Below are 26515 nucleotides of genomic sequence, written 5' to 3' on the forward strand. Positions count from 1 at the left end.
TTGTACAATATACGCTTAGCAGGAAGTTCAGACTTAAGATGCAACATCCTGACATTCTGCCCCTGAAGATGTTGATTGGTTTCTTGTCATCTTTTATAGGCACTGTGGGGGCAGAGGTGTGGGGGGAGAGAGAGAGAGAGAAAGAGAAAAACAAGCCTATTTTCTTTTTGGTAGCCAAGAAAAATTTCTCTCATTAGTGTAAAACAAAATTGCATGGCTATCTTTGTGGCTTCCTTATGATTTCAGTTTAAGTAGAAAGCCATGTTGCACTGACATTTGCAACTATGAGGCTGCTGGGGTGCAGTGGCCGTGAGCTTTACTGCCTGTCCCCAAATGCCCTCTTCTGGCTGATTGTCAAGAAAGGCAAAAATCATGATATTCATCCCTGAGAGCTACGATTTCCTCCAGCATATTCCCCTATATCCATCTGGACGTTTGCACCATGTAATCTTAGTGCAGGACAACCACACCGTCCTTGACTACCTTGTTAGCCGCCAGAGTTTGCAAAACAAAATCTCTTGCAGCGTTAGGAGCAGAACCCACAAACTTTCTAATCCCAGGCTGGGTTGTTTATTTCATCCCTTCAGGTGCTTCTACAACTGCCCTTTATATATTTCAACTCTGCTTGTTTGGACCATGGGACTCTGTTCAGTTTTCTGTTTTTCATAATTTGAGTTTTCTACACTGTGTAGAGTGTGTTTCTTATGACTGGAGGCGGAATGCAGACAGAACACCCAGCGGGGTGTGTCATTATTTTGACATCCCGTTTACTGTTCCATCTCAGAAGCAAACAGTTGAGCATTGATTGCCTTTAGTCGCTGAAAGCTGCGGGCCTGTTGCCAGGTGTACTATTATGCCAGACCCGTGGATAGTTTAATAGAGAAATACCTGGGGTCAGGGTAAAACCACTAATTAAAGCATCACTTTGTCAATAAAAGGTAGCACACAATGCACACAAACATACTGAGTTGATTTGCCGATTCTCTCTGGTGGTCCTCACCAGGCACCCCCAGGATGAAGTCACGGCAGGGAATCCATCCACAGTAGTTGGCTGTGTCAGCCTTGGTCATCTGGACCCAGATGGTCCATCTAAGGACATTCTGACCAGGTCATGCTGAAGCCTTAGTGGGTTCTGCCACAGGGTCATGGTTCCTGTAAGCAGATGAGTGGATAAGATTAGCCCTGTCCCTATTCATGCCACTGGCATCAGCTGCCCTAGCTCTGGTGGTGGATGACATAGCAGAGCTGATTTTAGCAGCACTTGATTTTTAGCATCCCAGACCCCCATCGTAAGGATGCCACATTGCACTCAGAGTCTTGAGTCCTGGTGGCTATTTTTCCCCCTTGCTCACTTGAAAAAACGTTTTGTTTACCAGCTTAATGACTTGGTGTTCTGAAACACGTCTCACGGTTTGTGCTGCTTCTGAGGGCAGAGAGCTGATTACATTATGCTCTGCTTCTTCCTCCTCTGCCCCTTTTGTCTGTCTCCCCTTCCTCTCGCCTCCCCTTCGCCTTCCCTGCCTACCACCTCTGCCTGTCCCCACAGCAGCCTGAACAGCGTCAACAGCAGCGACTCCCGGTCCAGCGGCTCCCACTCGCATTCCCCCAGCTCGCATTACCGCTACCGCAGCTCCAACCTGGCCCAGCAGGCGCCCGTGAGGCTCTCGAGCGTGTCCTCCCATGACTCAGGATTCATATCCCAGGACGCCTTCCAGTCCAAGTCACCGTCCCCCATGCCGCCAGAGGCCCCCAACCAGGTAAGGGTGTCCTGGGCTCCAGGAGCAGCCGTCACACCTGGTGCCCTGGCCACTGTGAATGGCCGGAACCAAAGAAGGGCGTCCGCTTGGACAGACCCCTGCCTGCTGACTGGAGAAACCTCTGGTTTAATTTCTCATCTTTAGCTGTGTTGTTCCCCAAAGGGAGAGAGACTGTAAGCTGGGTTTGAAGCCTGTCTCCATGGTGGTAATGGTTGAGTTACCACATTGATTTGGGGAGCTCTCACACGTAAGTAGACAGATGAAAAGAACTTGGCCATTCTCTGGTGACACTGTAAGTGCCCAGCCTAGCGTGATACTGTAATTAACAGGCACTCTAGGGCAACAGGGACATCCTCAATTGTCCCTCTCAAGTTCTCCCTGAATGGCTGAGATTTTATCATTGAATAGTAGCGCTTCAGACACCCTTTCTTGGCACCCGAGGTTCCCTGTATCAATTTGTGTTGGGGAGGAGAATGAATCATCAGTGCCTCTGCAGATAATTCTGTTGGCACTTGGGAGAAGGGGCCGTGGTGTGGGTTCGATGGTGCTAGGTCCAGCTGGAGCCGAAAGCAGGAGCTGGGGAGGGCGTTGGAGCACCCTTCCTGTGCATTGTCATGTATGTGACCCCCTCTCTGTCCTCTCTCCCTTAGTGCCACTGGGTTGGCCTCTGGCTGAACACTTAGTAAGCAGCACAGCATGCGGAATGCTGGGTGCCCCACAGCGCCACCTGCTGGGAAGCCTGTGCCAGAGCGCTGTGGTCCTCGCCGCAGCTCAGCGTTCCCCTTATCACTTTTCAGCCATCCTGGGGCACTGTGGCCTGTCTGTCTCTTCCTTGGCTGGACACTCAGTTTCAAATGGAAACAGAGCCAAGAGCCACAGCTCTAGTTTTAAAGTGCTTGTCCCAGCCGGGGTGCTTTAGCTTGGTCCGTGAGGGGTCCCCCCAGCCCTGCCATGTGCTGTACTAAACCATACCTGTGTGGCTTGCGAGCAGGAGTCTGCGGTTCCTCTGAGGCTGTTCTAATGTGCCGCATAATTGTGCATTTGTTTTTAATCGACTGAAAATTAACGTGGTACTGTGCCCTGACACCCCTTTCTAAAACAGAGAGGCACGTGCTTTGGCCTTCCCATTCCAAAACCGCGTGTGTGCATCGGGCCGAAGCAGAGTGTTTCTGCCTCGGACAACGTGGAGGGAAGCAGCAGGGGTGTGTTGACTTAAATCCGAAAGCCCGTGCCCAGGACATGCTTGGCCAGCAAGTCTAGGCTAGTTCTAATGAGCTCAGGGATGCTGCAGAATTGAATAGAATTCTATCTTTAGAAAAAGGCCTTATGGCTGCTTAGGATGATAGAAGGGAAATTTAAGGAAATTGTACAAATCACACAAGCCTCAGGGTACAGTCTCTTGAAGGTGGCTTTATTGAGGGTGGGAGGATGGGAGCACGCCCCTAAGAGGGCTAGGAACCCCTGTCTCCCCACTCGGTGCAGGGTGGTCTAGACCAAGGCCAAGCGATGGAGTTTGTTCAGGGTCCTCCTGTTTTCCTCCCTCCACTCTTTCCCAATTGTGCGTTAACCCACCTGTGCCCAGGAGTGGGGGCCCGTCTTAAGTGAGGGTCTCGCCCTAGAGCCATTCACTCCATCTGAAGCAAGAGGTTCTTTAGAAAAAATGAGCAGAAATCAAAAGAAATTGGGACCCGCAGTCCTGGGGTGGGTCGCTGGTTTGTTTTTTCAAGTGCACCACCTTGAATTAGAGGAACCAAGAAAAACAGTCCTGATAAATTATAATAAGTGACTCTTACTTACATCTAAAGAAGAAAAAAAATTGAGGTTTAGAGGGCTTTAAGTCCACAGTCACTCACCTGGGAAGTGGCAGAAATGTGACTTCAAACCTTAAAACCCCAGGTCCTGGGCTGCCAGGCAGGCCCTGCGCGCAAGGTGCGGCGGGGACGTCTGTCCGCTGTGTAGCCTCTCCTCACGTTGGCCCCACACAGCCCCGAGAGTTGTTGAGTGTCTTCTTGGTCCCTTGCCCTTTCAGCATGAGAAAGCCAAACCTCTGTCCCTTCCTTTGTTTCGTGGGTAAAGGGACAGAAACGTGAATCTGGCCTCCTTGACAGTGAATACAGGAGCACTTTGGGGGAGATCCCAGTAGAGGAGAGTGGGGCTGCGGTTGGTGAGCCAGAGATCACAGTTAACAGTGAAAAAACTTAAAACTATCTGTGTGGACACAAGGCAGTACTTGGGGGACCCAGTTTACATGAAAGAGATGGTCATTGTCACTCATCCATTTAGTATTTTTTAAGCACCTGCCATGTGCCAGGTCCAGGACTGGAAACTCAGCGTGACAGTGAACTCACAGGAACTGTCCCTCTGCCTCAGCCGAGTGGCAGGAAGCCAAGCCGGGAGCACGTGTCCTAGCTGACATTAGGAGCCTGGCAGGGACCCAGGTTTAATCCAGATCAGCATGAAGGTGTTTTCCCAAGTGAGACCTCTCCAGACGCTTCATCCCTCCCCACAGTGGCCACCAGAAACATTGCACTGACCACAGGCCTTCCCTGCCCCAAACCCCTAAATCACTCTTCAGACAGAGAAACCTAAAAATGTACCTTGCTGGAAACCCTCCCTTCTCGACCCAGAGGCTGCATTTGATGAAGGGGGAAATCCAAGAAGTAGAGCCGTTGTAGGTTGATGTGTAGCAAAAGCCCCAGCCGGGGGTCAGCCCTCACGTGATAAATAATGCCTGTGTGCATGGGAGACGTGACAGGCAGGGCCTCCCTGGGGACCTGGGCCTGTGGCATGTAAAGAAAAGCCCAAGAGAACACAGCATTGCTGGGACTGCCAGTTCCATGACCGCCCCAGTGCCAGGCGTGCTTCTGGGTGCCAGCAAAAGACACGAATCTGTGTCCTCTGCAGCCCTACAGTCAGCAGGTCTAGGGCTGGCTGGGTGTCGTGCTTCCTTTCAAGGGCTTGAAAACCTCTGTGTGGTTGCAACTTTGGGGGAGAAAGTAACCCTAACCCTCTGCTTCTCTCATTCTCCCCTCTTCTGTGTATATGTCTGTCTCTCCCTCTCTCTGTGCGTGCCCTCCCCATTCCCACCCCCACTTCTTCCTTTTTATTTATTATTATAATTTGGTGGCGTGTGGTTCGGTTTCTGTCCGGTTCCCTCGTGTGGTCCCTCCCCTGCTGCAGAACTCGTCCAGCTCGGCCTCCTCTGAAGCCTCCGAAACCTGCCAGTCAGTGAGCGAGTGCAGCTCTCCCACCTCAGTCAGCTCGGGCTCCACCATGGGCGCCTGGGTGTCCACAGAGAAGGTGACCGCCCAGGTGGCAGCCACGGCGGCCCTGGTCTCCCTTCCCCCCCCCACCCCCGACCCCCTGACTCCTGCCTGCTGCTTACACAGGCATCACAGACACGGGAACCTGGACACTCAGAATCGACACCAAGCGTGGGCCCCTCTTGGGGACAGAGGGTGGGACGAGGCTGAGGGTTTTTTCTAGAATGAGCGCCTGGCTGCGGAACAATGACCGTGTGGTCGTCCCGAGGGAGAGGAAGGGGTATGGGGAATTTGGAGGTGTGAAGGCATCTTCCCAGATCAGGTGTTGTGTGCACATCCATCCCTCCCGCCCTTCCCCGGCCCCCCACCAGACCACTGGGCGGGACATGTCACTGTGTCAGAGGCTGTGTGCTTTTCTGCCTTTTAGTTTGCAAACCCCTGCCTGCTTCCCTTGATTCAGAATCTGCTCCTGATCCACGTGATGATTTTGGAAACCCAGAATGAACTGATTCGTCTGAAGCCGCTTTAGAATTTTTTAATTTGCATAATGAGATGAGCAAATCACTATCACCATGAAATTAGGCTTCGTTAGTTATGTAATCAAAAACCATTGAGAACGCCACCAATTAAGGACACTGATCAGTTTCCAACCTATTCTCCATGTAGGTCAAATATTTCCTTGACTAAATACTTACTTGGTGTCAAATACATGTGCAGTCTTTGCACCCTGGCTCTTTTCTCTTGCATCATGGGTCACCTGTGAGCAGCAGAGCCCCGTTTGTTTTATGTATAAATATTGAGGTTTCCCCCTCCCTTGAATGTCAATGCCATCTTGTACCTCCACACTCATCCTGTTATATTAATTTTTTTTTTCCTTTTTTTTCCCCCTTGTTTGTTTTGTTTCCAGTTGTCTAACGGGTTTTCTCACTGTAGTTTATCAAGTGATTCCCACGTGGGGCCCGTGGGTGCAGGCCTTTTCCCCCACTGCCTGCCTGCCTCCCGCCTGCTCCCTCGGGTCACCTCTGTCCACCTTCCAGACTACGCTCATTATTACACCATTGGGCCCGGCATGTTCCCGTCATCTCAGATCCCTAGCTGGAAGGTTTGTGTCTCTCCGCCCCGCTCCTGTCCTCTCCTCCTGTCATCGCCTCTGTGCTCACCCCTCTTCTGTTCCACCATCCGCACCCTGGTTCTCCCCTCACCCTTCCTTTCACACTCTGCCTTCTTCCCCATAACTCCTCTCCCTCAGTAAATTCCCAGTGGGGGAGAACCGAAGAGCAGCAGGCAGCGCCCAGACAGCGACCTGCACGTGGCGCGGAGGCCGAGGACCTTCCTTCAGGGAAGCGTGGTCAGCCCCGGCAGACAGCGGCCCAGCCTGCGTCGCGGGCAGCGTCCGTTCCGAGTTAAAAGGCCCAGTGCTGCATCAAGTCGACACCTGCTGGGTTTATCCCCCTCCTGGGGCCCACCCGAGGGTGTCAGCGTTGTCAGAGGCAGCTCTGGGCGGCTGGGAGGGACTGTCCTCAGCCCTGCTCCCCCAGACGTTTCCCCTAGTGAGTCCTCTGCTGGGCCGTGGGAACAGGACCATGACCCAAAGTATGTTTTGGATCATTGCATTTGACTTAAGTGTACGCAGACTTTATTTCCAGTCTTGATTGTCTAAGCTTTATGTTAAAGCTTAGTTACTTCAATACAAAAATGAAGTTTTGAAATGATCTCCTGGCGAGTTCAGTGAGTGCTCCAGGGAGATACTCTACTCTGTTTTGAGAGGAGGACCCACGTGTGAAAAGTGGGCCCCTCGGCTGCCAACTTTGGGGGCAGATATTGACTTCTGCCCTCCCAGGTTGCATGGACTTCTCGAGACTCCTCAAAATCTTTCTACTGACCTAGGAGCCTTCCCTTCCTAGCTGGGGACGTGAGAGGACAGGGATCCCAATGTGCCCTTTGAGGCCAGCTTCCCCGTTGTCAGAGGACCAGCAGTAGGGAGAGTGGCTGGCGTCACCCTAGCGCTCCCTGGCGGCCACTCCACGAACGGGCTGTCATCTTGGTTGTAAAGGAGACAGAAGGGCTGGACGTGCTCCCCTGGCTGGTGCCCTCAGCGTATGTTGGCCACCTGTTAGGTGGCTGTTAGCTGAGAGGCTCCTGCTGCCTGCGTGGCGGGTGAGGGGTTTTAATCTTTGGGCAGGAATGAGGAAAAGGGACGTACCCCGGAGGCCCCCAAAGGATTTTCCACCCCCTGCCTGGCCCCGCAGAGGCCTGCTGGCTTGTCCCAGCCCGAGCTTGCCCCCAGGGGTCACTGCAGCCCTCCAGCAGGAGACGGAGGCCGTGGGCCCTGACCGCGCCTGTTCTGCTTAGGACTGGGCTAAGCCAGGACCCTACGACCAGCCTCTGGTGAACACTCTGCAGCGCCGCAAAGAGAAACGTGAGCCGGACCCCAACGGTGGAGGACCCCCTGCTGCGGGCGGCCCGCCTGCCGCTGCCGCCGAGGAGGCTCAGAGACCGCGGAGCATGACTGTGTCTGCTGCCACCAGGGTGACGCTCTTGTTCTCTGTAGTTTTTTGGGGTCCACTTAGGCCTAACTGGGGGCTGAGGCAGCCTTGCAGCTGGAGGGACTCTGGGCTCCATTCCCTTACTTCCTGTTCTGCAGCATGTAGAAGTCCCCTGGGAAAAAACCGTGGGTGGGAACCAGACCTGTAGAACTTTCTAGAGCCTGGGTAGGACTCAGGCAAGTCAGTAGTCCCCTGGGCCCACAGAAATACGCTGCTCACAGGACAGAATAGGAGTGGTGTTGAGTGCCTCCCAAAAGCGATGTGTGGTTAGGCTCTGGGGGACACCAGGTGGGGGCTCATGGCCCTAGTGGCTTGTCTGTAGGGACACCGTCTCTCTCTCCTCCATCCTGCAGCCTGGTGAGGAGATGGAGGCTTGTGAGGAGCTGGCCCTGGCCCTGTCGCGGGGCCTCCAGCTGGATACCCAGAGGAGCAGCCGGGACTCGCTTCAGTGCTCCAGTGGCTACAGCACCCAGACAACCACCCCGTGCTGCTCTGAGGACACCATCCCCTCCCAAGGTACGGGGGCAGCCTGGTGTTGCAGTTGGGCTTTCTGAGCAGCACGGGGAAGGAGACGGAAACCACAGCCCAACCCCCGGCTGGCAGAGGGGTGTCAGAATTGTTTTCATCGTCTAGGCGTGAGGTGGAGAGTTGGTCTGCAGTAGTCAGGTAGCTGCCATGTGAGAAAGTGATCTGGACTCTTCACGGCTCTTTTCAGTTTTCACCATCAGGGTGAATTTGGATTGGGATACATGCTGTCAGCAATAGCTTCGTTTTTGTTTTAGCTCTTTGTGCTAGGTACTTTGCATTTATTTTCCCATTGAATCTCTACATCTCTTGTGGGATAAGTTTTTTTATCCCCATTTTACAGATATGAAAACTGAGGTTCAGTAACGCTCACAACTTGTTCACATAACGAACAAGTAGCAGAGCTGGAGTTTGAACCTAAGGCATGTTAGAGTCTCACGCCCAAGCTCTTAACCCATTCCAGCAAAACCCTCTCAAACCTGCCTGCCTCACCCGCATCCCCACCACACACACGATCCAGGCAAGATGAAGATATCTGTAGCTGGAACCTCTATGACAGTTGACCGTAAGCTATTTGCCATCCATCAGTCAAAGTGTCTGTAAGACAGACTCTGCGGATGGTGATTTTTGTCCCCCGGGGAACATTTAACAATGCCTGGAGACATTTTTCCTTGTCACAACTGGAGGGGTGGTAGTGGCATCTAGTGGGCAGAGGCCAGGGCTACTACTAACCATCCTGTAACACATAGCACACACCCCATCCCCTCCACAACAAAGAAGCATGTGGCCCAAGTCGTCAGTAGTCCTGCTGTTCAGAACCACTGCTGGGAGAGGTTTAGTCTTTAAGCTTCCCCTTCCCAGCACCCTGAGGCTGACGTTGTGCCGTCTCTTGAGAGGAAGTGAGCACATGGCACTGGAGGAACCTGTTGTTGGACCTTGTTGTCAGGAACTCATTGCCGGTAGCCCTCACCTAACCAGTTAATTATCGGGGAGACATAAAGGCCTATGCTAGTGTGTTTGAGGTTTGTTTTTCATGTTGAATTCCAGACAGGAGAATGATCTCCTTCATCCCCTTTACTCCTCCCAGAGATGCTCGGAGATAGCTTTGCTGCAACCTGGCAGTTTTACCTTCTCCCCTACTTGATGATATTTGAGTGCTTTCCGTGTCCAGCACCGTTCAGGTGCGCAGGGCACATCAGCGAGCAAAGTGAAGATCGCTGCCGGGGTTCTCCGTGGGTGAGGCTTGCTAAGGACGGTACAGAAGCCTGGGGGAAGCTTCGCATGAGACAGTGTGTGTGTCCTGCTCCGTGCGCGTTTTGTCCTCCCAACACAGAAGAATCAAAAAGCAAAGCTGCTGTCTTGGATATGTCTAATCAAACCCTATCATCAGTTTCAGATTATGATTATTTCTCCGTGAGTGGTGACCAGGAGGCAGATCAGCAGGAGTTTGACAAATCCTCCACCATTCCGAGAAACAGTGACATCAGCCAGTCCTACAGACGGATGTTCCAAGCCAAGCGCCCAGCCTCGACCGCTGGCCTCCCCACCACCCTCGGACCTGCTATGGTCACCCCAGGGGTTGCAACCATTCGCCGGACCCCTTCCACCAAGCCTTCTGTCCGCCGGGGGACTATCGGAGCTGGTCCCATCCCCATCAAGACACCCGTGATCCCTGTCAAGACCCCGACCGTCCCAGACCTCCCTGGGGTGTTGCCGGCTCCTCCAGATGGGCCAGAGGAGCGGGGTGAGCATAGCCCTGAGTCGCCACCTGTGGGTGAGGGCCCCCAAGGTGTCACCAGCATGCCCTCCTCCATGTGGAGTGGCCAAGCTTCCGTCAACCCTCCACTTCCAGGCCCGAAGCCCAGTATCCCCGAGGAGCACAGGCAGGCGATTCCCGAAAGTGAGGCTGAAGACCAGGAAAGGGATCCCCCAAGTGCCACTGTCTCCCCAGGCCAGATTCCAGAGAGTGACCCTGCAGACCTGAGCCCCAGAGATACTCCACAAGGAGAAGACATGCTGAACGCCATCCGAAGGGGTGTGAAACTGAAGAAGACCACGACAAATGATCGCTCGGCCCCTCGCTTCTCTTAGGCTCTCTTAGTCTCACAAGAAACGCTGCCATGGGGAATGAACTGTTTAATTAATAAAACCTAATTTGTCTTGATCCATTCCAATCTATAATCAAACAAAAGATTTTGTAGGCAACTCAGAATACAGCTCTTTTGAAAGTACTCAACACCTTTAGATAAGAATTAAAAGCAACATATGTAACTGACATAATCTTGATCTTTTAATTTGTAAATATTGACAATTTTCTTTCTGCACATTTTAATCTTAGTTTCCCTTTTGATTTTTCTGAAGGTGCCAAATTCCATTTAACTTTTTTACAAGTCTTTGTAAAATTTTAAATGCATAAGGGGGGTGGTTGGGGTAGGGGAACCATGAAGTAGTTAATTTCAGAAAAGAATTTACTATACTTCACTCTCTTCTTTTTTTTCTGCAAGCTTTTGTAGATGCATTGTAGTAGTCTAGCTTAGAAGCAAATTCAAGTTATTTTAATGTACAAACAACATGGGTAAGAGGTAAAACCCTCAGTTAAATATACTGTGTTCTGAGGGAAAAAGCAGGAGTAACAATTGATGAGCAATATTCAGAGTGAAGTAAATCTGGAAATGGTAGACTGTGTTGGGATTGGGGGGAGGGCCATGGGAGGGGCACACTGTCAACATAGCCGATCCTGTCACATTTAAGAGTAGCCTCGTAGGTTGAATTTCTAGTAGCTTCATGGTAAATGCATCCGAATAAGCCATACTGGATTGCAGTGTTTGTTTTTGTAGGGTGTTTAAGGACTTCCTTTCTCCCACGATTCCTCTTGACTGCACACAGCACCACCTCCAATCCCGTGCATGCTGCCGCCACCGGGTAGACGTAGAGTGCTCCACTTTAGTTTCTCGTTGATTGTACTCACTTCCATTGAATCCAAATACATCCAAAAGGGTAAGGCAGTTTAAAAAAAATGTGAAAACATTTTAAAATGATAGCAGGGAATTCTTAGACATAGCAAATGCCTTTTACTTAACTGTGCCCAGCAGGCTGGGTGCGTTGAAAAGCCCAAATATTTTGAAAAAACTCGAGTGGATTTAACAAGGGTAACCAGCTTGGAGTCTAGCAACTTGCCAATGTGTTTACCAATTTGGGGGCTTGTTTTTCTTATCTTCTTTTAAATCAATAGCAGTTAATTGGCTTCATATTAAACACTGAAGAGAGGAGGATTTGTTTATTGTCACTGGGAATCTGACCACTATACTGTCCTTTTTTGTATTCTAGGTAATGTTTTTTGGAATGGATTTGTCTTTTCTTTTTTAAGTGGAAGTTAAATTTGTTATAACACCCATCCCTTAAAGCCAACAGAGATTTGTAGATTTAAAGGGATCACATTTGGAGAAGGCAACAGTGCTTAAAAAAGAAAGCAAGCCCCTTTAGCAGTTGAGTCAGTTGACAGGGCACATTTGTGACCATACTTCTCAAGGAAGAGGAGTTTGGTGGGTCCCACACACCCTGCAGATTTCTGTTGGCTCTGATCCTCAATGACATAATCTTATGCTTTAATACATAACCGCATTGGATGTGAGAGTAACGTACCTGTATAGTCACTGTTCTATATATTAACATTTAACACTGCTGTGATTGCTCAAGGACATTTTATGTTATGGCTTTAAAGCAAAGGCATGATTATTAGAAACTATTTAAGCTTTTTTCTTTGAAAAACAAGCTCCTTTTACAGAATATAAGCAACAGTAGTGCCTGTGGTTTAGCCCACCAATCTTGATGACTAAAAGTAGCTGATGCATTGTGCATATGATGCTTGAGATGGTTTTTGCAAAAGCAGAAATCGCTGCAAGGTAATCACAATAGATAAAAGTGGTATTTTAAACCTTTGAAATAAATGGATGTAACTGTACCTTGGTACAGCTTTTCACTTGTTTAGTTTTTAAACGTTAGTATAATCGGAATAAATATAAAATGTTGCCAAATTCAATGTAGAAAGAATGTGACAAGACACCTTGGGTAGTTCTGTTTGTGTTTTTGCATATTGTAAAAGCAGTGTCACAGCTAAAAATAAAGAAATCCTTTCTAAAGGTAAATTATTGTGGTTTAGTTGCTAGTTTGTACTGAGAGTTGACCTCTCCCTGTGCAGTTTTTTGTTCTAAACGTGTATAAATAACAATTGTGTAATGTGTCTCTCTTCTACATTGTAACAATTGCTTCAGCCCACGTTATAAATAAAGAACCACTAGAGAAAAAAAAAGTTCTGTATTTCAAGTCTTGTTAAAATTCAGTTTGAGGTCTTAGTCAAATGTTAGAAGATGGACTGAGACTCAAATTGAGCTTACTTGTAAAACTGACAGAATACTATTTTTTGTGATGGTTGAGCCATAACAGTTGCCTGACAATAATAGTTGCCTGAACTATTATTTGAGAACAGTTCCAATAAGTTACAAGAACTAAAAGTATCCATTTGGGGTTGGCAGTTTTAAAAATTGCTTTACCTTAAAAACAAAAACAAAAATCTCTTGAAACATTTAAGAGTTCTGCTATACCCTTACCTTTCCGTCTGCAGACAGGGTAGAGGAAGCAGAGCTGGAAAACTGGTTCTAAAGTAAGTGTCACAGAAAGTTTCATCCTGGATTGGACACTTGAACCCCAACCAGCTGAGGGAACTCCATAAACTCCATGCTTATTTGTTGGCTATGTGCTTCTTAGAAAGAATTGTCCTTTTAATAAAAACTAAAATCCCCGATTACTGGAATCTTTAGAAAACCAAAAGGGTATTCTAAGACCTCAGTATTTCTCTCTTTGCATGTTCCTTCCAGTCACTATAGGTAATTAAGCCTCAACTTGAGTTTGTTCACCTCAGTCTTCAGAGTAAATCTTGCATCTGGTTCTGTTGCAGTTTTCCCTTACTGATAATGTGCTATTAATATGATTTCTTGAGGAAGAAGAGAACACATCTGACTGACGACATTTCACATCATTTTCTTTACATGCGCAACTGATAAGAAAACAATGACAGCTGCATGTCACTTGACATCGTGGTAATCTTTAGAAGAACACACCAGTCAGACGAGACCATTTCAGTTATTTTTATTAGGGCAAGTGTGTGTATGTTCTGTAACTTATTTCACTTGCAAGCATGAACAGTGAGGTCTCTCTCTTGCTCTCTCTACACAGGCCGATCCCTGGGTCTGGTCACAATATGCCACCACAGTGGGGGCAAATCACCTTCCTTTCTGGCAGGGGGCAAAGCTTCAGTCAGAGGACCACCAGGTGGGGTTTCCTCCTGCAGCTGCTTAACCTAGGAGGAGACAAGGAAGGAACAATTACCAAAGGAGTCTCACTGACTACCTGTCAATCTGTCTGCTCCAGCGAAGTGTCAACTTTATGGGGTGTCACACACTACCTAATCTCAATATTGAAAAGTGTTTTTTACATATAGCTGTACTTTTACTCAGACAGAAAAGCTTTTCTCCTTTAAGGGTTTTCCCATTCTTGAAAACAGCAAAGCTAAAAAACCCTCCTACTCCTCGTATTATTTTGCTTAAAGCAAAACACGACAATTACCATTTCAATTCCCCTTGTCATCGTTCTCCACCTATCCCCCAGAAACACATTTGTTTTTGTGTCTCAGCTAAGTGTTGTCCAAAAGTACCATTAAAAAACTTCAGTTCATTACATATTGGAGATTATAATCGGAAAGGCCCCCTACATAGCAACCAGGACAAGAAATAACATGAAATCACATGAAAAAATGTGCTCAGTTCTGCCTGAAGGTACCCCCAGTTCTCGTGCTCTCCAAGATAAATGTCCCAGCAGGGGAGGAGACCTAAGAGCTGAAGCTCCCTCCAGAATAATGCATTCTGGACTGTGGTTGCTCCGGGCCTCCAAACACATGTGTTGTCTAATAATGTTGAAGCAATGGAATAAGTAAAGGAGGAATGCACTTGAGCAAAAGAACAATCATGGCGATCCACTGCAGAATGAACCTGCTGTTACCCATGAATAAATATACTTCAAGCTTTTAAATGCTGAGACATTTCTTACAAAACACTGCCTACCTTGGTCACAATGACCTTCCATCCACTCTACATTGGCCAAAGACTTCCAAAGGTCAACATCCTGGACCTCACCAGAACAACTTCCAAAATCATGAATTCAAATATCCTGCTATGCAACCACCCCCTCCCATTTCCAGCTCATTTGCTTAAATACCCCCCTGAAACTCACAGAGATGAAACAAATCATAGATCCTCCCGCCCAACCTGACCTTCCCCCCTGCATCAGCTTCCTCTGTCTTTACTACCTTTGTTTACCCAGTTTAGTTTCTTTCATGACAAGTGCTCCCTTTTGAATGAACTCAAGTTGTAACTTCCTATGGGCAGTGGACAAACCAAACCATCTACCTTCAAGCCTGCACCTGTACTACTTAATATTGCTAAAGAGAAACCGGTGTCATAACACATTCATTGGTCTCAACTCCAGATGGGCCTTCACCACCACCTGGCCATCCTACTCCCCTCCCCAAGACTATCACACTTCTCCCACATTCTCCAAACACACTGGACCCACTTCTTTTTAGCTTTTCCTCTTATTTCAATAAAATATTAGAAGCTATCATACAGAAGTCTGTCATCTTTAAAACTTCTAACCCTAAGGCATTTATATACATTTTTTGTCCAATTATAGTGGAGAAAGATCTTTTTCCTTTTCTTTCTTCTCTACACTGTCTTCTAAGGATTCCACATATCTCTCCATGGCTTTTAAAACAACTAAAAATGTGAAAGTTTCTGTTTCTAGGCAAAATTTCCCCTTGGAGTTCCAAAACTGCCTACTGACATCTGCCTTTGATATCTCACATGAGTCTCAAACTTCACACTTTGAAAACAATGCCTGATTGTCCCGATACCTATCACATGCTCTGTGTCCCCAGTCTCCCTGTCTCAGTAAGTACCACCACCAAGATCCAGATGTGAAGGCTTAACACCTGGAAACCACTCCGGATTCCTCCCTGCCCCTCACCTGTCCTTCACATGCAATCAATCTTTCTATCCCTCCAAAAGACATCCCGAATCTAACTCCTTCCATACCTACCGTGTCCACCCTAGTGCTGGTCGTTATAAACCTTTTTTGACTAAACTGCAATAATTTCAATATTCCTCCTCTTGCCTCTCCAATATATTCTTCACACTATAGCAAGACTGAGCTTTTAAAAATGTTAACTCTGGCCATAACACAACTAAAAAATGCCTAAGGCTCTAATGGAGAGGAAGGTTAAGGGGTAGTCGGGTACAGCAAGAAGGTCAGGCAAAGGAGAGAAGCAAAATCAGAGAAGAGAAAAGCCAAAAAGAACAGGGAATGCATTTTAACCTATTTGTAAGATGGTTGTAAATGTTAAATTGAGCACACTCAGAAATTAAAATATATCTGAGAACCAAGGGGCCAGAATAACAGTCATGGCTGGAATCTGAACCTCTGCATGTGGGGAGTAAAACCCGACTCCGTCCATGTGGCCAAGGGCAAGTAAGACGCACCTCTCGCTCCCAGCTTTCCCTCCGCAGCTTTTTCCACTGTTCTCGCTTGGCAAAGTAATCAGGATACATTGCCTTCTCAGAAGGATGCCAGTGATCTAAGCACCACTCTGGAAGCTGTTAGGAGAGGAAATCATGGTGTCATTCCACAGGATACATTACATGTCACTCACAGGGCCTACTCAGGACATAAGGACAAACAGCAAGGTGAGTTTTTATAACCATTTGCAACTATTAGGCTGTTTCTAAGCAATGAACAGCAGGGAACAAGCAGAAACCAAAGAAAGAGCCTCTGGCTGAAAAATAGCAGCAGCATCAAACCCAAGAGAACTGGATCATTCCTCCTCTGCCTGCCTTTTCTAAATATCCTGATTGGTTTATGTTACTTGTAACTATTACCTATAGTACCTCAGAAATACTAAGCATCAATCCAAGTTGGTTAACTTTAAGGTCCTAAAATGAGTTACTTACCCAGTAATAACTTTGCTCTGCCAAAAAGTATACTGCAAGACCTTGAGCTGAATTTGAAAGAAAATCTTTATGATGTGTAAGACAGAGAAAACTGATACCTGAAAAAAAGTACAGGCATACCTTGGAGATACTGTGGTTTCAGTTCCAGATCACTGCAATAAACTGAGTATCACAATAAAGCAAGTCACACAAATTTTTTGGTTTCTCAGTGCATGTAAAAGTTATATTTACACTATACTGTAGTCTATTAAGTGTGCAATAGCATTATGTCCTAAAAAATGTACACAACTTAAAAATATATTTTAACGATCATTTGAACCTTCAGTGAATCATAATCTTTTGCTGATGGAGGGTTTTACATCAATGTTGATGGCTGCTGACTGATTAGGGTGGTGGTTGCTGAGAGTTGGGGTGGTTGTGGCAATTTCTTAAAATAAAACAATGAAGTTTGCTACATCAACTGACTTTTCCTTTCACATAAGATTTCTCTGTATCATGTGATAGATACTGTTTGATGGCATTTTACCCAGAGTAAAACTTTCAAAATTGGAGTTAGTCCTTTCAAACCCTGCCACTGTTTTATCAACTAAGTTTATGTACTGCTGTAACTCCTTTGTTGTTATTTCAACAATATTCACAGAAATTTCACAAGGAAATCCATTTCAAGAAACCACTTTCTTTACTCATGCATAAGAAGCAACTCCTAATGTATTCAAGTTTTATCATGAGATTCAGTCACATCTTCAGGCTCCACTTCTAATTCTACTCTCCCACTGTTTCTACCACATTTGCAGTTGCTTCCTCTACTGAAGTCTGGAACTACTCAAAGTCATCCACAGGGTCAGAATCAACTTCTTCCAAACTCCTGTTAATGTTGAAATTTTGACCTCCTCCAATAAGTCAAATATGTTCTACATGGCATGTAGAATGGTGAAACTTTCCCAGAAGGTTTTCAATTTATTTTGCCCAGATCCATCAGAGGAATCCCCATCTATGGGCAGCTATAGCCCTGTAAAATGTATTTCTTAAATAATAAGACTTCCAAGTTGAAATTAATCCTTCATTTGTGGGCTGCAGAATGGATGTTGTCTTAGCAGCCATGAAAACAACATTAATCTCCTTGTACATCTCCATTAGAGCTCTTGGGTGACTAGGTGCATTATCAGTGAGCAGTAATAAAAGGAATCCTTTTTTCCTGAGTGGAGGTCTCAACAGTGGGCTTAAAATATTCAGTGAACCATGCTGTATACAGATGTGCTATTATCCAGACTTCGTTGTTCCATTTATAGAGCACGGGCAGAGTAGATTTAGTATAATTCTTAGGAGCCCTAGGATTTTTGGCATGGTAAATGAACATTAGCTTCAACTTAAAGGCATCAGCTGCATTAGCCCCTAACAAGAGAGTCAGCCAGTTCTTTGAGGTTTTGAAGCCAGGCACTGACTTCTCCTCTTTAGCTACAAAAGTCCCCTAGATGGCATCTTCTTCAAATAAAAGGGTGTTTCTCGGCTGGCACAGTGGCTCACGCCTGTAATCCTAGCACTCTGGGAGGCTGAGGTGGGAGGATTGCTCGAGGTCAGCAGTTTGAGACCAGCCTGAGCAAGAGTGAGACCCCGACTCTACTAAAAATAGAAAGAAATGATCTGGACAGCTAAAAATATATATAGAAAAAAATTGGCCGGGCATGGTGGCACATGCCTGTAGTCCCAACTACTCGGGAGGCTGAGGCAGAAGGACTGTTTAAACCCAGGAGTTTGAGGTTGCTGTGAGCTAGGCTGACGCCATGGCACTCCAGCCCGGGGAACAGAGTGAGACTCTGTCTCAAAAAAAAAAAAAAAAAAAAAAAAAAAAAAAAAAGGGCTGTTTCTCTATAATGAAAATTTGTTAGCATACCCACCTTCATCCATTATCTTAGCTGGATCTTCTGGATAACTTGCTGCAGCTGCTGCATCGGCACTTACTGCTTCACCTTGCACTTTTATGATTTTAGGCTTCTTTCCTTAAACCTCATGAACCAAACTCTGCTAGATTCAAACTTTTCTTCTGCAGCCTCCTCACCTCTCTCAGCCTTCACAGAATTGAAGAGAGTTAGGGCTTGGCTTTGTATTACGATTTGGTTTACGGTGGTATTTAGCTGGTTCAATCTTGTATCCAGACCACTCAAACTTTCTTCATATCAGCAATAAGGCTATTTCACTTCTTATCATTTTTGTGTTTACTGGAGTAGCACTTTTAATTTCCTTCAAAAACTTTTCCTTTGCATTCACAACTTGGCTAACTATTTGGCACAAGAGGCCTAGCTTTCTGCCTATCTTAGCTTTTGACATGCCTTCCTCCCTAAGCTTAATCATTTCTAGCTTTTGATTTAAAGTGAGAGACATATGACTCTTCCTTTCCTTTAAACACTTAGAGGCCATTGTAGGGTTTTTAATTGGACTAATTTCAATACTGCTATGTCTCAGGGAATAGGAAGCCCTGGGGAGAGGGAGAGAGAGAAGGCAACAGCTGGTCGGTGGAGTAATCAGAACACACACAGTATTTATCAATTAAGTCCACTGTCTTATATGGGCATGGTTTGTGAGCCCCAAAACAACAGTATCATCAAAGATGAATGATCACAGATCACCATGATAGAATAATGAAAAAGTATGAAATATTAGTATTGAGAGATTGCCAAAATGTGACACACAGACACAAAGTGACCACATGCTGTTGAAAAAATGGTGCCCATAGACTTGCTTGACACAGGGTTCCCACAAACCTTCAATTTGTAAAAACTCAGTATCTGCAAAGCACAATAAAGTACAATAAAATGAGGTATGCCTGTAGTATCTAACAATTGTCATAAAGGAAATCTCATAGCTACCCCTCAAAGAGCAAGTGGTTTATACAGCTCTCAGAAGACAGCTGCCACTGTAAACCTCACCTACCTTGTAGCACTCGTATCTCTCATAGGAGGTACCCCCAGGAGAGTCGGGGAAGATATATGGCTGTGGATGCTGAGAGAACCAGAATTCTTCCTCCGCCTCCCTCAGCAGCTGGGTGGCCTTCCTCATATCCTTTTCATTCTTGTGTTCTTCAAACCGGGCTCTCATCAAACAAGCAAAGTACCGGTATTTGTCCCTTAAACCAAAATGATTTTGGAGATTAGAAATGTTATCTACTCAAGTGGGCAGTATTACCGCCTGACAGGAGGCTGCACTCCTACTAATACCTTCAGGATGAGTATGGAACACCTCCCCGAACCCTGTCAATGGAGCAGCCATATCATTATAACTGCTTCCTCTGCAGCCTGCCAAACATCAGCAACAAAAAAATACTGTATTATTAATAAACACAGCCTAACCATTTTTCTCCTCTCCTCCAACAAGGGAATGATGATTTAAACAAAAAAAGAAAAAGAGAATCAGCAATTAAGAGAAAAGCTACAGCCTCTGTAGCATCAGTCAACACTTATTCAGTGACAACTTATTCCATTTCCTTCTATCTAGTGCTAGGCACTGTGCTAAATTTTGGAGATAACTAAGATGATAAGAAAGGAGGTGTTATATGGTACAAACATTATTGCTCAAATCATATAAAGCTGGGCTTGAATCCTGACTGACACTAGCCATGTGACCTTAGGCAAGTTGCTGTCAGGTTCTGAAGAAACTGTGGGGAGATCAGTTATGAGGCTTTGACAGTAATCCAGGCCACAGATACAAGGATCTGAAGCTGGCAGCGGTGGTGCTGACAGAATGGAGACAGGAGACATGTAGATTACCAAGTTATGAGACTCTTAAGTCAGACTGTAGGGGCCTGAATCTTACCTCTGCCACTAGCTGTGTAATCCGAGACAAGTTACTTACTGTCTCTTGGCCATGGGTTCCTCCTCTATAAAACAGTGTTAATAACAATGTCTGCATACCTTGGGTTGACTTAAAGCTAAAACACATTCACACATTTCACAAAGTGCTTGGTATATCCCAAGTGCTCAATAATGTCAGTTACTAATATTATTGCACTGGAAAGAGAATTTACAAAAATCAGTGTCCAATTATACACGGTGTATGTGTGTTATTGGCAGAGGAGTAAGTGGTCAAAATTCTGAGACTTAAAGCTTAGTGACTGAATTGCTAATAGGGCCAGTAGCTGAAGCAAGGAATCTGGGAAGAGAATCAGAATGGTGGATTGCAAAGAAGATGAGTTTGTTTTAAACAATTTAGACAAATTGAGTTTCAGAGAACAGTATGTAATCTAACAAATAATTGCAACTACAGCTCTAGAGACACATAAGCATAGGTGGCAACTCAAGTCCCAGCATTAAATGGGGCTGCCCAAAGTAAATACAGCAATATAGAGGGCCTGGGATGGAACCATGGAGAACAGATAGCACTATGAGGGCAAATGAAGGAAGGAATTCAAGCAAAGACTGAGAAAAATGTCAGATTTTAAAAATGTTAAGCTGATGCTGTCAGAGTAGCTAGTTTTATCATTTTCTCCAGGGTTATGGACTTCAATATTCCCAGCTGTAGTTCAGGATTACCAAAATTCTTTTTTTTTTTTTATGTTTAACTTTTAAAAATTGATACATAATATTAAGGTTATTAAGTATGAAATGTCCGATTTCCTGAAGTACTAAGTTTTACAGTTGATATCTCTGACATTTATTTTATTTTTATTGTGAAGGTACATCCTCAGTCTTGCAAATGCATGTTTTGGCTTGTGATTATCTTTCAATTTTTTTTAGAGCAATTTTGTGAAACCATGGATAAGTCAAAAATTCGTGTTATTTTTGAATATGAGTTCTATTGTGGAACCAACGCAGTGCAGGCAGCTTGATGTATCAGTGAAGCATTTGGGAAGGATGTGGCTAAAAATGCACAGTATGTTGATGGTTTGAGCTCTGTTCTGGTGATTTTCATCTTGAAAATGAGTCATGTGGGCAACCTGAGACCAAGGTGGGTAATGAGGAGCTGAAAGCTACAGTGGAAGCGAATCCATCTCAACCTAGGCGTGAATTAGCAGCAAGGTTTGACATTACTTTTCCAACAATATTGGACCATTTGAAACAGATCAGCAAGGCAGAGAAGCTAGATAGATAGGTTCTGCATGAATTAAACAAGCATGAGACAAGAAATCATCTCAAAGCTTGCCTTTCTTTGCTGTCACGAAATAAAGGTGAACCATTTCTACACGGTATTGTTACAAGTGATGAAAAATGGATTCTTTTTGACAATTGCAGGCATTTGGCACAATAGTTAGAATAAAGATGAAGTGCTGAAACATAGTCCAAAACTGAATAGTCACCAAAAAAGCTAATGCTGTCTGTTTGATGGTCCAGCACTGGTATTATCCACCATAGCTATATGAAACCTGAACAATCGATTACAGCAGGTATCTCCTGCAACCAACTGGATGAAATGATGAGGATGCTGGCGATTAAGCAGTCCAGATTGGTCAACAGAGACAGGCCAATCCTCTTGCAAGACAATGCTCGACTAACCACATGTCGCATAAACAATGCTGCTCAAACTATAGCAGCTGGACTTGGAAACTCTCTGTCATCCACCATATTCACCAGACCTTGCACCAACTGACTAGCACTTCTTCCAGGCTTTGGACCACTTCTTGCAAGGAAAAATATTTCGTTCTCAATAAGCTGTGGAAAATGCCTTTTGCGATTTCATTGCCACTCGCTCTCCAGGTTTCTTCGCTGCTAGCATAAACAAGATAGCATTAAGATGGCAAAACTGTGTGGACAGTTTAGGTGTATACTTTGATTAATTGTACCACTTATTGTTTGAGATATAATAAACTACACTTTTGATTTGAAATCAGACACTTCATATTTAACGATCTAATACTTGTAAATACTTATGGGATACGTGTGATATTCTGACACATGCATAAAATGAGTTATGATCAAATCAGGGTAATTAGGATAGTCATCACCCCAAACTTTTATCATTTCTTTGTGTTGGGATATCTGAATTCTTAAAGGCTTGACTTCCTTCATCTTTATAAGACTGACTGATATTACAATTCTGTTACCTATTTGTTTATGTGTCCATTTTCCCCACTAATCCATGAGCTGCCACAGCTCAAAAAAGGATTTACTAACTTTTATTTATTTGGCATCCATCATAGAACCTGAATTGCAAATTCTTGAAATAAATGAAAAAGGAAAACTCAGGGAAGAAACTAACAATCCTGCAACCCCGTACATGGCCATCTTCTTGCCTAGCAAAGAGAAATATGTCCATGACTTTCTAATAATCACAGATATGCAATCTGGACTTCAAGGATATCCTCTGCAACTCTTTCAGGCCTACTCAGTTTTCCATCACTTACAGGCTTTTCCCAGAAGCCCTTCTCTTGAAACTAGGTTTTAAAATTCTGACAAGAGTGGGAGCCTGTCACTCACACATCTGGGGTTGTCAGCCCACCCTGCATTGCATTTAGGTCATGCAAGTCTACATATTTTAAGACTACGTTCTAAGACTAGTTAGTCTCAAATGCATAGAGGAGGAAAGAATGGAACTATGTGGGAGGAGAGAAAGACTTGAAGGTAATGAAAAGGACTGGAAGAAGCTAAAAAGAGAAAAGTTGATAGGAGGGGTGGGACAATGATAATGCCTTGGAGTCATACTTAAGTTTTCATAGTAGCTTGGCTACCAGCTAGCTCTATGGCCTTGCACAAATTATTCCCTGTGCCTATCTCCTCATCTGTAAAATAAGGCTAAAATAATCCCTAACTCCTAGAGTTGTTTTGCAGACTAAACAACATAATATGGTTTGCACATATTATTATTGTTAATATGAGATCATAAAGGTATCATTTTGTGAGCACTGGACCTGTGACATTACAGTTTTAGACACATTCCTTTATTTCATTTAATCTCCAAGCAACCTTTGCGCTGCGTCCTGACTCTGTTTTACTTTATATAAAACTGAGACCCGGACCAGATAAGCAACTCTACAAGGTCTCGCAGCTATGGGCGGTGAGCCTGGATTCGAACCCGGGTCTATGGGCGGCCTCTATGGAGCCAGAGGCCGCCTTCTAATGTGTCCCTGAAGTCCTTGAGCCGCCCGCTCCCCTGGCGCTTCTTAGCCTCCATGGAGTCCCCGAGATCACCTCCCTCCCAGGCCCTGGTTCCCCCTCTCCCACCTGTGTATGCACCACGACTCGAGGTGGCGTAGCGCCCGCTTATAAAGCCTCAACACCTTCTGCTGATGGGTCAGGTAGGCCGCTGGCGCTGAGAACGCCATGACGGCCCGCTCACCTTCAGCGGCCGCAGGGGCTACCGGGAAACCGGAAGCCTGGGGCTGTGGCACCCAGCGAGACGGCTGGAAGGGCGGAGCTGCTGCCTTTCACTTCCGCTTCCGCCGGGGAGGTCCTACGGCAACAGTCATGACTCGCTTCAAGTTTATTGGTAAGAGGAGCGCTTTCCCGGTTCTTGCATGTCGCTAACCAAGGCTAGGGGTCCCAGGACTTGCACTCTCCGGCTTTTTAAAGGTTGAAAGGGCCACTCAGTGGAAAAGAGCGCGGGGAGGCTTCTGGGTGGATGCTGGTAATGAATGTTCTGGTTCTTGATCTAGGTCCTGGATTCACGAGTGTGTATTTATTTGTGAAAATTCACAAGCATGGTTATGATTTGGGCTCTTTTTAACATGTGTGTTGTAGTCAATTTGAAAAAGAGGTAGAAAACAACCCCCCAAAATCCAGTATATCAATTCGAACTTTTCTTTGGTCCTTCTATTTTAACTTATCTTAATCACTGTGCCGGTGTTTGCTGGCGGGTAGGTGGGTAAGGAAGTGATTTATATCTCAGAGGCCATTAAGTATAAGAGGAGAAACAGACATGAATCACATAGAGTCCAGGAAAAGAAAATACTTGCCACCAAACCTCCTAGCTTAGGTAAAGCAGCCTATTCATCAAAGAAAAGAAGCAGCTCTAATAACTGGCTAAGGAATGCACTTTAGGCAAATCATATATCAGAAAGAAAAGGACTATATATATGTCACCTATATGAGAGATTCTCACAGAAAAGGGAAGAAATTGGTGGCTGAGCCAGTGCAGAATATCTTAAAGCCCAAGACACACTTGCATTGAAACCTGAATTTAGAAGTTTAAGTACACTGAATCAGAGCCTGAACAACTGACCCTTCAGAAGACTGTTCTAGGAAGAAGTTGTATCACCTGGAATTGATCTCGACCAGCATCTGCCTCAGGGAAGGCATTGTAGAAAACAATTTAGCATCCCATTTAACATCCATTCCTGGTAGGGTTGAGAGAGGGCAAAGAATGGCTTCATAAATTGAGTCTCCAAGCTAATCTTCAATTACCTTTTAAAATTAGAGGCATAAATGTTTACGTGTTAAATTTGCTTACTTTTCAGTTCCATATGTTTTTCACTTTGTTTTCTAGTAAAAGATTTCTAATCTCTTTGCTGCTGACAAAGACTCTCTCCTTGACTAAACCTGAATCAGACTGTCCTCAGCTGGCTTCTTGACCAGGCTCTGACCTTAGGCTCTGTCCTTGGCCCACTGGTTCCAGTTTTAAGAAGAATTCTACTGGATCAGTTTAGTGAAAATCCCTGATCAATTCCTTATCTCTCATCTTGTATAGCCTATCATTCTGGCCTGCCTTCAGCAAGAGTCTGTCAAGTTGGGTTAAGTGAGAATCCTCCCTTACCTCCGATGTTTCCTCAGTAATTTTTTGTCTGCTGATACCCACCCTATTTAGTAGCTATAAATCATTACTTGTCCTTGTATTCAGAGTTGAGCCCAATCTCTGTCTCTTTCTGCAAAACCCTCATTGCACTAGTCCTTCTTGAATAAAGGCTTCCTTATGGTCTTTAATGTGTGTCATGAATAATTGTTTCTTTTACATTGCACAAAGGGGAAATGGACTAGAAGAGATTTAAAACATTTCTATTTTCCTAATGTTCAATGACAGTAGGTTACCACAGACTGAATCTCTGTGAAAGATTATTTTAGGCAGAAAATTTCACTGGGTTAATTTTCTCAGTGTGTCCCCTTCTTTATCTAATTTCCTTCCCTTACTTGTAAAGAAACCAAATGATAATTTCTTTGATCTGCCATTCTACTTGTTGACTGAAAATCATGAGATCTATAAATTTGGAAAGGAGAACTTTGTTTCTTCTGATGGGTTGCAACCTGCAGGCCAGGAGGCACAGCCTCTGGCTGAGACTAAAAGAAAGCACTTTGCGAACCCAAAAGATCAATTAGCGTCACCTCTTACTCTGGGACACCCAAATTATTATCTCCCTTTCCCTTTTTGTCCATGAACAGAAGGAAGGGGAGTCCTAACTCAGCTCCATGGGGGTAGCAGTCAGTCCATTGGGTATTATAGTCAACAGTTAGACTCAGTGGCCTAAGGACTGCCACCCTGCCTCCTCCACCCTCATTAAGGCTACCAAAAAAATAATAATACGATCCCCTCTCACTCTGTATGTTCCTCATTCAATGGGAGCCCTTCTCATCTCTCACCATATTCGGCATATTTCAGCCAGCCGATTGACCTCCATTGCGATGCTTTTTTCCTCGTCTTCTAACTTGACCGTGGTTTGTTGCAACTTCCTTAATCCAGCCACCCTTTTGCCTTTACCAAGAAAAGATGTTCCCCAGGACTGTGTTGTCTTTACAGATGCCCTTCTTTTACCCCATATAGACTTAAAGGAGACACCCATTCCCAGTCCAGATTTTATCTGGTACACTGATGGATCCTTTCTCAAAAATTCTGCTGGCTCCTATCAGGCAGGCTACACGGTGGTCTCTCTGACAGAAACCATCAAATCAGGTCCCCTGTCAGGCGCCTGACCGCCCAACAGGCAGAACTACGTCCCTCCCTGAGGGCTGCCTGCTGGCCAAAGGCTAAAGCGGCTGACATTTACACAGGCAGCAGGTATGCCTTCCTTTGGAGTTGCCTGTGGTTTTGGCATGCTCTGGAAACAAAGGGATTTTTTTACTTCCTCTGGACAGCCTATAAAGAACAAAGACTTTGTTTTGGCTCTCTCAGATGCCATTCAGGCTCCTCTGAGCACTAGCCATTATCAAAGTCTGAGGACATTCCTCTGACAAGACAGAAGGCAACAAAAGCAACCACTTAGCGGATGTCACAATATAATTTCCCAATTATGCTTACTCAGTGCACTACCTGCCCTTCTACCCTTGCTCCTCCTTCTCCCTGCCCCCCCCCCCACCATCTCACGATCTCCCTTCCAGACTCTCACTATCTCAAAAGACAGTCTCAGAGTCTAAAAGGAGGAAATGGATAAAACAAAATTGTACTTTCAGCCCCCAGACAAAATTATGGGACAATCTATGCACTTAGGCCAGGAAATGTTTTCTCCTACCCAATTA

General features: G+C 45.5%; 3 protein-coding genes across 17 annotated transcripts in view; 2 read left to right on the forward strand and 1 right to left on the reverse strand.

Annotated features, from left to right (window-relative positions):
- MTSS1 (MTSS I-BAR domain containing 1) overlaps positions 1-12374 on the forward strand; it is a 155237-nt gene extending 142863 nt beyond the window's left edge. For 2 of the 12 annotated variants that reach the window (XM_069465412.1, XM_069465415.1), the window contains 5 exons: positions 1550-1757; positions 4938-5057; positions 7373-7549; positions 7920-8082; positions 9482-12374. In XM_069465412.1, the coding sequence (XP_069321513.1) occupies positions 1550-1757; positions 4938-5057; positions 7373-7549; positions 7920-8082; positions 9482-10182 (1369 nt within the window). In that variant the 3' untranslated portion in view covers positions 10183-12374. Of the gene's footprint in view, positions 1-1546; positions 1758-4937; positions 5058-5927; positions 6123-7372; positions 7550-7919; positions 8083-9481 lie in introns of all 12 variants that reach the window. The other 10 variants (XM_069465411.1, XM_069465413.1, XM_069465408.1 and 7 more) reach the window with 7 other exon arrangements.
- Positions 12375-13220: 846 nt separating this feature from the next.
- NDUFB9 (NADH:ubiquinone oxidoreductase subunit B9) lies at positions 13221-23460 on the reverse strand. Of its 2 annotated transcripts, none has more exons than XM_069466009.1 (4): positions 23297-23460; positions 19077-19236; positions 15681-15794; positions 13221-13447 (listed from the first exon to the last, which is right to left on the reverse strand). In XM_069466009.1, the coding sequence occupies exons 1-4, from the start codon at positions 23395-23397 to the stop codon at positions 13316-13318; spliced, it is 507 nt and encodes a 168-aa protein (XP_069322110.1). In that variant the 5' UTR covers positions 23398-23460; the 3' UTR covers positions 13221-13315. The 2 variants fall into 2 exon arrangements, with proteins under 2 accessions (XP_069322110.1, XP_069322109.1); XM_069466008.1 differs by having other exon boundaries at positions 19077-19269.
- Positions 23461-23500: 40 nt separating this feature from the next.
- The window catches only part of TATDN1 (TatD DNase domain containing 1), a 31942-nt gene continuing 28927 nt past the window's right edge, over positions 23501-26515 (forward strand). For all 3 annotated transcript variants that reach the window (XM_069465421.1, XM_069465423.1, XM_069465422.1), the window contains exon 1: positions 23501-23561. In XM_069465421.1, coding sequence (XP_069321522.1) covers positions 23540-23561 — 22 coding nt within the window. In that variant the 5' untranslated portion in view covers positions 23501-23539. The remainder of the gene's footprint in view (positions 23562-26515) is intronic.

Source organism: Eulemur rufifrons, chromosome 3, assembly GCF_041146395.1.
Source record: "Eulemur rufifrons isolate Redbay chromosome 3, OSU_ERuf_1, whole genome shotgun sequence".
Taxonomy (NCBI): domain Eukaryota; kingdom Metazoa; phylum Chordata; class Mammalia; order Primates; family Lemuridae; genus Eulemur; species Eulemur rufifrons.